At 39.8% G+C, this 10,100-nt stretch overlaps 1 protein-coding gene across 1 annotated transcript; it reads left to right on the top strand.

Annotated features, from left to right (window-relative positions):
- The first annotated feature begins 777 nt into the window (after positions 1-777).
- insig1 (insulin induced gene 1) lies at positions 778-6,448 on the top strand. The gene is made up of 6 exons (XM_016280008.1): positions 778-1,031; positions 1,176-1,515; positions 2,097-2,221; positions 2,704-2,870; positions 3,093-3,192; positions 5,053-6,448. The coding sequence occupies exons 2-6, from the start codon at positions 1,182-1,184 to the stop codon at positions 5,080-5,082; spliced, it is 756 nt and encodes a 251-aa protein (XP_016135494.1). The 5' UTR covers positions 778-1,031; positions 1,176-1,181; the 3' UTR covers positions 5,083-6,448.
- The last annotated feature ends 3,652 nt before the right edge of the window (positions 6,449-10,100 follow it).

The following is a 10,100-nucleotide window of genomic DNA, read 5'->3' as shown; positions in this document are numbered from 1 at the left end:
CTTATTTACTATGAAGGAACATCCCACTGAGCATCATGACCCGATTCCCTCCTTTCAGTCCCATGGACACCGTCCAACACATGCATCACATACTGCACGCTGTCACGTATACGAAAACCAACAGGGCCTGTTCATTCCCAAATAATATAGTGTTCAGATTTACATAATGCTATCTTGTCGGACCGCTACAAAATATTACAACTTAGTTTCCCCATCATGCAGTTTTGTTTTAGTGCAAACAGGTGACTGTTGCTTCAAATTAAACAAGAAAATCTCTAATCAGTGCAGTACTGTTCTGTGAAAAGGATTTGGCCAAGCAACGTCATTAAACCTTATCCAGAAGTTTAAAACTTTGCTTGACTTTTTGTCATCACGTCAGTCCACACACACTCACACACACACACACACACACACACACACACACACACACACACACACACACACACACGCACACGTTAGTTTCTGTGAATTGTGGGGACTTTCAATAGACTTCTATTACTTTTATACTGTTTATACTGACCAAAAGATATTTTCTATCCCCTAACCCTAAATATATCCCTTACAGAAAACATGTTTGCATTGTTACACTTTCAGATAAACATTATTTACTATTTTAAATATTTTTCCCCTCATGGGGACCGCAGGCCGGTCCCCACAATGTCACAAAATGTCAGGTTTTACACACACACACACACACACTCACACTCACACACACACACAGCTGACGGCAGTGAACATCAACAAACGCGTGTCCTGAGAGGGAGGTGGCGTGCGCTCGCGTCATATGGCCCGCCGCTCTCTGATTGGCCAGCGCGACTCACCAGACATGACCGCGCTTGTTTTCTGCAGAGGAAGCGTGCATGTGGCACCATTGTACTGTGCAACGAAAGAGACAGCAGCGTTTCGCGAAGAGATGATGTGACCAAACAACACACCTTAAACCATCTTCTGTTAGATTAGCGTTTTGCAAAATAGCTTTGAAAAGCACCGACGCGCTGCCGTTTAGACGAGGACACTGCCTAAGGATCAAGGTGGGTTTCAATAGCCTACACTTCCACTAAGAGCGATCTGCTTTACAGAGCTAACTAGAAGTATTTGTAGTATAATAGCTTGACTTTAGACATCATTATTTGAACATTTGTCCACATTAATAATTACGTTTTCGCTTCTCGCAGTGCCAAATGCCAAGACTAGAGGAACACTGTTGGAGCTGCTCCTGTTCACCCAGTGTAAAGACGCAGGAGCTGTCAAGCGCCGGCTGGATTGTTTGTAAAACGGGAGAAATGATGTCCATCATAACCGCAGTGTTGCGCCAGGCATACGGCTCTATGCACAGCCTCCAGTCCGCTAACTTAATGCGACGGGGGCTCGTGTTGTTTATCGTCGGAGTAGTTCTCGCTTTGGTGCTGAACTTACTCCAGATCCAGAGAAATGTTACATTGTTTCCAGAGGAAGTGCTGGACACGCTTTTTTCGTCGGCCTGGTGGATCCCCCTCTGCTGTGGCACTGCTGCTGGTGAGTCATTGTTTCGTTTGTATCGATAGGGCAAAAACCTTCTCCGTGCCTTTTGTTATCGTGTTTGCATTACGTAAGAGTCCTCATATGATGATTTGGGGGCAGTTTTGTTGACATTGGGCTCTGTCGCTATCGGTTAGCGCTGCCCTGGAAACAGCCGGGCATTTGGGGTCAGTCTTTGGGGTGCTGCTCTTTCATTGGCTGCGCTCAGAACGGGTGAGCTGCGAGGAGGCACGCCATTGGCTGGAAGGCAGAACATGCCACTTAGCAGAAAAGAGAAACCCGGAAGTCGTGTGCAGCAGAAATTAATAAATAATTTGGTCACACACAGCTCCTCCCCCTGCATTCCTCACAGTCCAGATAGTGGACACATACCACATCTTTTACTGTAGAAAATGACTTTTTGTGAACTTTCGCTCTTCATGTTACTCTGTTAATGGCTAAAACAAAAGTTGTTTGCTTGTGTTCTAAAAAGCAGTCAAACAAACAATACAAATTAGATTCAGACATCAATGTGATTCCCCCCCTCTGATTTGAAGAGTTACTGTTGTTTAAAGCACTTATGTCTTCTCTTTCCGCAGCTGTGGTTGGTCTCTTGTACCCCTGCTTGGACCACCATCTTGGAGAACCACACAAGTTTAAGCGGGAGTGGGCAAGTGTGATGCGCTGCATTGCTGTTTTCGTGGGCATCAATCACGCCTGTGCTGTATCCTTACCAGGCACGCTCATGAAACCGTAGCCTGAAAGAGGAGCATCTGTTTTGAGATTTGTGTTGTTTTAAGGCCACACAACCTTTCTGAATAGTTTTCAAAAATATTAGGCATCATACATCAAACAACTGAGGATGTTGTTCCAAACTCAAACTCATGCAGAAAAATGCACATCATTGCTAGGAGATGCTTGATAGATGAAAATAACTCTTAACATTTGTTTTAAAAACATAAAAGAAAAATTTAAATTTAAAACTGAGTCTGTGCCCAATCATACAATAGTTTTAACTCTGACTGCTCAGAATCGAAAGACTTTTTCGCCAACAAGCATTGACTCCTCCAGACTGCATTTTGGTGCAAAAATATGGGCTAAAGTCATGTAGTGTACTCCAGCCTCTAAATGTTTTTTAACATTTATCTAAGGAAAGTTCTAACTTAGAACTAACTCGTATTTCCCTTAAGTCAGAGTACCTCACAGAAACTCGACTTTGCCAATAATGTGCAGCTTTCACTAACTCTGGCTGCCCTCTCTCTGGGCCTCTGGTGGACGTTTGACCGTTCCAGGAGTGGCTTTGGTCTAGGGCTGACCACTGGTTTTCTAGCCACCCTCATTGCTCAGCTGCTGGTCTACAATGGCATCTACCAGTAAGTTATGACTCACACAAATTGAGACATTGCAGTCATGTATCCATCAATTACCAAGTGACAGCTGAGTCACAGGCTCACTCCTGTATTTATATTACATGTTTAGTCATCAGATATGAGATGCTTGTAAATGTCTGAATGTGTCATTTTCTGATCGTAGCTTAACAGTTGTTGGAAGTTATTAGTGAGTTGTTTCAGTGCATTTCTTTGAATGTTTCTCAGGTATACGTCTCCAGACTTCTTGTATGTACGTTCGTGGCTGCCTTGTATATTCTTTTCTGGTGGAGTGACAGTTGGAAACATCGGCCGACAGCTAGCTATGGTAAGAAACTTTTCCCCATATTTTCTGCTCCCCAAACCCTTTTCCTGTCTTTCACATTCCATGGAATCATTTTAGTAAAGTTCCTCTGTTAGATTACTCATATATTGTCTTTAGTTTCCTGGAGTGCTCTGCATTAGGCCAGGCAGCTCTTTTGTGTCCAGAAACGAAACTTGAATGGGGCATACCTACAGAAGCAAAAGTGAAACTGAATATCCTGGAATGGTTCATCAGCTATTCACAGCACTCAGTGTAAATGTATAAAATAACCAGGCAGCCTAAATGTTTTAGGAAACAAATCAGACTTGGAGCCAGATTATTACACACAACAGTCTGAGTGTGTACAATTTAACATGCAAGTATTCAGACGAGATTAGTTTTCTAAACAACATTAGAGATATGGCCGTTAACATAAGACGTCTGTGATTTCATAAACTGATTCAGACATGGTTGGGATTCAAGTGGTATTCCAGCTTTTAACGTTAGCAAAAGGCAACAGTGACACATTTAGCTTTCGTTTTTGTATTTGATGAAGGACCACATGTTCGCTACAAAAAATTGTAGACCGCTTGCCCTGTAACTTTTATAGATGTTATATGTTCGATTTGCAAATATAGATGTTTATGTGGAAAACTAGGGATCTAGACTATACTTTTTGAATTTTCTTACAGCACACCTAAATTTGACTTGAAATGTGTGGAAAAATAGCTTTTCTATCAAGTGCATTCCTTTTTAGTGATGAGTTTGTTAATGGTTTCCAGTGCTGGGCTGAAACGTCATGCCTGGACATCTTAGTTAGCTGCTGATTGTAGTCTGAGGCATGTTTATGCCATCCCCTCCAAGCCTTCTCAGTCAGCTGTGGCTCTTTGTCTTGCTGACATAACCTCGTTCTTTCTCAATAAGGGCATGAAAGCAGATTACGCTCCTTGTTTTTCATGCTCATGGTCAGAGAGATGGTAAACAAAGTGCTTTACTGGCTCCAAGTGGTGCATTCTACACGTTTTCCCGGGTGTTTTTTGTTTTCGAGTTGGCACCAGCTGATTTTGCTTGACCAGCTGGGATTAGTGCTCTGCTAGTATTTTTCTCAACTTTCTTTATGAAGTGGCCAGTTAAGAGATGCAGTGGACTCACAAACTGGATCTATCTGAATATACTGAATAGAGACCATTGATGTGTCTGAATTTCTATTTTGTAGTCTATAGATGGCTATATCTTCTAAATATAACTCTAGAATTAAGCACCTAATAGTAACTAACACTATTCAAACAATGGCAAAGACGGTATTATGATTACCATTTAAACCGTTTGCACTATACACGGTTTGGTTTTGGAGGATTAAATGTTCTCTTAGAGATTGCTCTTTTTGGAGACTGGCCAGCTGCCCATGAGTGAGGCATATGAGAGAGTGTTGGCCTATGAAGGGCTATCATATTTTACAGGGCGCCGCATCCACACAAGCCTTGTATAATTTGTGCATATACAAGGCTTGTCATATATATAGTGCATACTAATTATAGCCACAATGTTGAGGGGCCAAGTGGGCTTTAACAGGAGCAGCTTCAGCTTTGTGACAAAACCAGTTTTGAATTGCCCAAAGCACCTTTTTAAATGCACACATTTGGTGCTGGGACATATTTAGGTAGTTAGAAAGTAAATTGAGTGCTCTGACTTCCAATACTTAGTGCATATTAATCATTCTGTTTAGGTATTTTGCACAGTGGTACAGTTTATGCCTGTTCCTTTATTCTATGTAATTAGGGGGTGAATGCAAATCAAGCTGTTTCCATTTTTTTGTCTGTTTGGTTATGCGAGATGTGCAAACACTGCATTTTCTTTACTAACGGACTATCTGTTTCTCCACAGGGCTCAACTGAGAAGCCTCATAATGACTAAGTGGGTGTCAGAGGTCATGAAGTGAGCTTCAAAGAGTGCCAAAACAGAGGGCCTTCAAACTGAGACTCTATATTGGGTGTTCCTGGTTTCTGTCCAAGTGTAACTTCTGCTCTTAGTTTTACTCTTTATAATGATGCAAGAAATCAAAGAGCAGGTTGGTCTGAGTTGGCCCAGTGTGCCATGAACAGCACTTTTGAACAGCCAAAAGAATCCCCCTGGCATTCATTACTACCATCAGCGTTGTCGTCGTTACAGCTCCTTGCAGTACTGGTAACGTAAGTCTCCTTATTATTACCAGGTTGCTGGAGTGCCGCTATTGGACTGTACAAAATCATAACTAGCTTCACTTTCACAGAAGGTGAAAGAGTGAAAAGTAGTGGTGAAACTTTGTGTATACGAATGTGTGTGTGTGCTGGTCCCTGTGGATAAGGCCAGGGGAAAAAAAGTGCACACTATTTTGTTTTACTTTGCACTGGAGAGCCTAAAGAGAAATCAAAGGGAAAAATTAAGAATGTGCAAAATAACTAAACTATCCAAAGAGGTCTGTGTACTGTCTATATAGGATTTGTTGTAGTTTTATTTTTGAAAACGCTCGCAGCACTGCGAGTCTCTCATACAGACTGACCACCTTGAGTGTTATTTTGAGTACCAGAGAGGTTTGATTTGCCAATTACATTTGTGCCGACTGGTTAGTGTAGTATATTGATTGTGTTTTTATCATACTTTGTTGCTAACGCAGACCAAAAGTAAAACTAGAAACATTTGTTTTCAAGAAATTAAGTGGCACCTTGAAATAAGAATCAAATGTAAATTAAAACATTAAGGATGCTCCTATTTGTATTAATGTAAACTCACGAAAATGGTGTAAAGAAGTCAATTTAAAGGTTTCTAAATCAAAAGGTTGGAAACTTGGGATAACTAATCGTCTAGAAAACATTTGTACTGCGGCCTCGAAGGTTTGCAATCTGTGATTGCCTTTGTATTATAGAATTAAGTGCTTTTGTCACTTCCTCTCCAGTACAGTAATTTTTCTTTGTACTTTATTCATTGTGTATTGCTTATCACCTGTAGCTGCTTCTATATCTAATATAAGATGAATCACTGGGCTAGTGTGTAGGTTTGGGGGTCTTGGCAAATGAAGTGCAATCAGTTTCTTTGAGCCTGGTATCTTTCATATTTATTACTTTTTATAATGTTAAGGTACCCCAGACGACTCGTATGCAGTATAGCAACATACCAGCAATAAACACATTGTTTATACATATATATGTGAAGATGTAATATGACAGCAGACTCATTTTTAAAAGAAGTCACACACAAAAGATAATATTGCAAATGATACCAATGACCATTTCCACTGTTCTGGGGGAAAAACACCATGTTCTGTGTTTTTACTAGCAGTAGTAAATTGGAAAAATCCTTTTAAGAAAATGCTGTGTTGTGTATTTTGGGAATGTCTGAAGAAGAACACGAGAGACTGTTTTAAAACCGTGATAAAACGTCGCTCTCAGGAGTAACAGGCTCTTTCTGAACCTTCATGCTTCAGGGAAGGAGAGATGTTAAACTGAATGAAAGCTTTATTTTGAGGGGAGTGAGAAATGCAATAATGTGTTTCTAGGAGTGAGTGTGCCCTCTGTGTCTTTACCACTTCATTTATACTGTTTTAGGTTCAATGAATGAAATTCAATAAAATTGTGTGTTGTACAATGGTCTTTTGAGTGATTCACTCTTGAAATTTGTGGGCTAAGCATAAAAAAATGCATGCGTTTTATTCATTAATACCAAGACAAATTTGTAATGTTTCTTCATAGGGTTTATTGTTAACCTAAACAACAGGAAGAAGTAGTTTGTGATATTAAATGTGATATTCATTTTATATGTGAAACATGACTGATATTTTTGTTGCTTTCGGCCAATCTAATTACTTACGTTTTTATACCTTTGTACAAGTTAAGAATCTTTGTACAATAAAATGTTGTTTCCAGTTATACATTTAGTGCGTACACAAAAAAAAAAAAAAAAAGCTGATCTTAATTTGTGATTTCAGACATCAAACTCATCAACATGTTTTATCCTAAGTAAATCCTTCTCCCTTTGCTGTCTCTGACCTCATTCTCTTCCCCTCGGTTTGAGGAAGTCCGGAGTCATCTGAGACAACTTCTCCTACCCCCTCGTCTATTTATATCAGCAATTAGGATTGACCATACATGCACATACGTGATACTCTTTTATCCATCTTAATTTATATTTTCAGAATGTATATTCTTACACACAAAAAAACATACATATTCAAAAATATTCCCTGTTACTGTTTAACCTACTACATCGTTTTGCCTTCAAAGTCAAGAGCAAACATGAGCTGTCCAACTGCATGTAAAATTAATGTTTAAAGAATGAATCCTGGTGTGCCATAGAATGCAATGCCATTTCTTGGCAAAGGGGCCTGAACTTGAGATAACAGGTGTTTGGTTAAAGTTAACTGATCTAAGCTGCTACTATGTTTAGAATTTTTTTGTTTTTGAAATTATTAAAAATGCATATTTATTGAATCTAAATATACATCTAGAAGTGTATAGGAAGAAATGCATACATCCCATCCCTTTTCTACCCTTTTAAGCACTCATCATTCCCGCTAGCATATAAAAATACTTGAAATGCAGTCTGACATTATCCAATACAATCAGTAGAATGCTCCTCTTGTGTGTTTGGAGTGAGGTGCAGAATGTGTGACTGGATACTTAGCCAAATTCATATACCAACAGTAAATTAAGCTGACCAATAAAAGTGAAGAAAAAGAATTGCGTTGCGTCTTGCACGTACTTGAAATGTATTATAGCTATACTGGGTAATTTTGACGCTTCAAGGGACACTTTCATAAATTTGGTTCCAATTCACATCAGCAGATGGCAGTATTGTACATTTTTCAACAGTACCACGTTACATTAAAGAGGGACCCCTCCTGGTAGCATGAGCACTGCCTGTTCCTAGTCAAACTTCGACAGTGACAAGCATGCCATTGTGTTTTAGAGATGTCCCTTCACATCTAATACAAAAACCAGATGTTTCAAAGCACAAGTGAAAATGAGGGAAATCTCAAAATAAAACAGCTTTTTAGCAATGTTTAAAGTACATTTCAGCATTTCTGGTGGTTACTGAACACAAACTCAACAATACTTGTTGAATAAAGAAATAAAAGCATAAAGAATGTGTGAAGTTGCATCAGAATTGCACTCAACCACACTGAATTTCTAGCGGTGAAAGTGTTGTGTGGGCTGAGATTTGAACCTTGGTCGATACATTAAAAATAAATGTTTCTACCATACTTTATTTTGCCCTTGAGCATGACACTTAACCTCAGGTTGCTCTGGAAGTCAAGTTCTTTTCAGTAAAAGTTTACATCAACCATTCTGTATAGGACAAAAGAAAGGTACAAGCGAAAGATAAAGAACAGCAAAATAAATGTTTGTGTGTGTTGGTGGATTTTCCATGTGTTTGTGTGGAGATGACTTGCAGAGGCTTTAACAGGCGTTGAGGATTTAGATTGCTCTTTGGCCCTGGGTAAGGGCCCCCTCCACCACTCCTCTAATGGAAGATGATTCAGTCGAACGGACGAGAAGACAGAATCGCAATTACCCAGACTTATTGAACTCACCCCTGACATTTCTTTGGCTTCTGACTGAACTAGCACAGGAGTACATGAGGACAGGGAAGTGGAGGAAAGATGAAGGGGAGTGGGGGGATACAGAAAAGAGAGAGAGAAGATAGAATATGTTAATGACAAAAGAGTCCGAGACACTAAGAAAATATAGATTACACAGAGTACACAAGCCCTCTTAAAGGTCTTGCACCTGAAAAGATATAATGCAGCCGTATAGAAATATGCACAATTGGACAAAAACAAAATAAAAACACAGACAAAATTAATCGCCACCTTTTTCAACCAACAAAATGATCTTAAATTGGACCGCCAGGCTGTGAAATAATTTCTGCCTCAGTCAACACTGTCACTGATTCTGGGGATTGACGTGTGCATGTTAAGCCACAATGGCAATCTCTCTCCATTCTCTTGTTCGGTATCTCTCGCTCATTGTCTCATCACCGTCTCACTCAATCTTTGAGGGTAGCAAGATAATGAATTGAAGAATTAGACCTAATGGGACACAGGCCAGCGACGGTGCTACAGGAGGGTGCAAAAAAAAACAAAAAAACAGAGCACCATTTCAGTACAAATTGCCCGCGATGCCATTCAAATGCCAGTCTGGCATTTAAACATGTCTCACCCCTCACAACTGACCAGGACTTCCATTCGCCTCAGTCAGTCTGATTCAGCCCTGCTTGTTCTAATTGGTTTATGGATTCCATGGTCGATCACAAGACAAGAACTCTTATAGCAAAGGTGCTGGCAAAGTGCTTTTCGGTAAGGAGGGTCAAGGTCACAGTATTCGACAAGGATTCTGTTATTACAATAATCAACAAGGGTGTAGCTGTAATTATAACAGCATAACCCCCTTTCCTTCAAAAAAAAAAAAAAGAATTCTACAACTGATCTAATTTAGGATTCATATCCTAGTCTAACAAATATCAAATGTGTCTCAAAAATTCTTTGGAAGAAATATACTAGTTGTGATATGCAGGTGTATGAAGGGAATGAAGAGTGATGACAGAGATAGAGATTAGGTCAGTCGTTTATTACCGGGGTACTTTATATCAACAGTGTCATATAATGAAGATTACAACTGATATTCTTCAGGCATTGTACAAATGAAAATCAAACACACTTCTCTCTTGTGTGCAGTGGAATGAATTTCACAGTCCTGCGATAGCTGCAGTCAGAAAAGTAAATATCAGGTGGTGACACATGAAGCGTTTGATCCGCTCAAATCCTTTACAGTGCAAATGAAATACACATGGCATTACGGTCTGGGATTAACTGTCTGCTGACTGCCGTTAGGCCTGCCACTATTACAACCTAATCAAGCACATGAAGACACACTCTAATAGTAGGCCAGTGCTGCAAA

Source organism: Sinocyclocheilus grahami, unplaced genomic scaffold (assembly GCF_001515645.1).
Source record: "Sinocyclocheilus grahami isolate Dianchi unplaced genomic scaffold, SAMN03320097.WGS_v1.1 scaffold136.1, whole genome shotgun sequence".
In the NCBI taxonomy this organism is placed as follows: domain Eukaryota; kingdom Metazoa; phylum Chordata; class Actinopteri; order Cypriniformes; family Cyprinidae; genus Sinocyclocheilus; species Sinocyclocheilus grahami.
This window is presented reverse-complemented; position numbering and strand designations above follow the sequence as displayed.

Coding starts and splice junctions, on each gene's coding strand:
- insig1 (XM_016280008.1), top strand. CDS start 1,182: ATGCCAAGACTAGAGGAACACTGTTGGAGCTGCTCCTGTTCACCCAGT. Junction 1,516..2,096: donor CTGCTGTGGCACTGCTGCTG/GTGAGTCATTGT, acceptor CTCTTTCCGCAG/CTGTGGTTGGTCTCTTGTAC. Junction 2,222..2,703: donor GCATCAATCACGCCTGTGCT/GTATCCTTACCA, acceptor AGTACCTCACAG/AAACTCGACTTTGCCAATAA.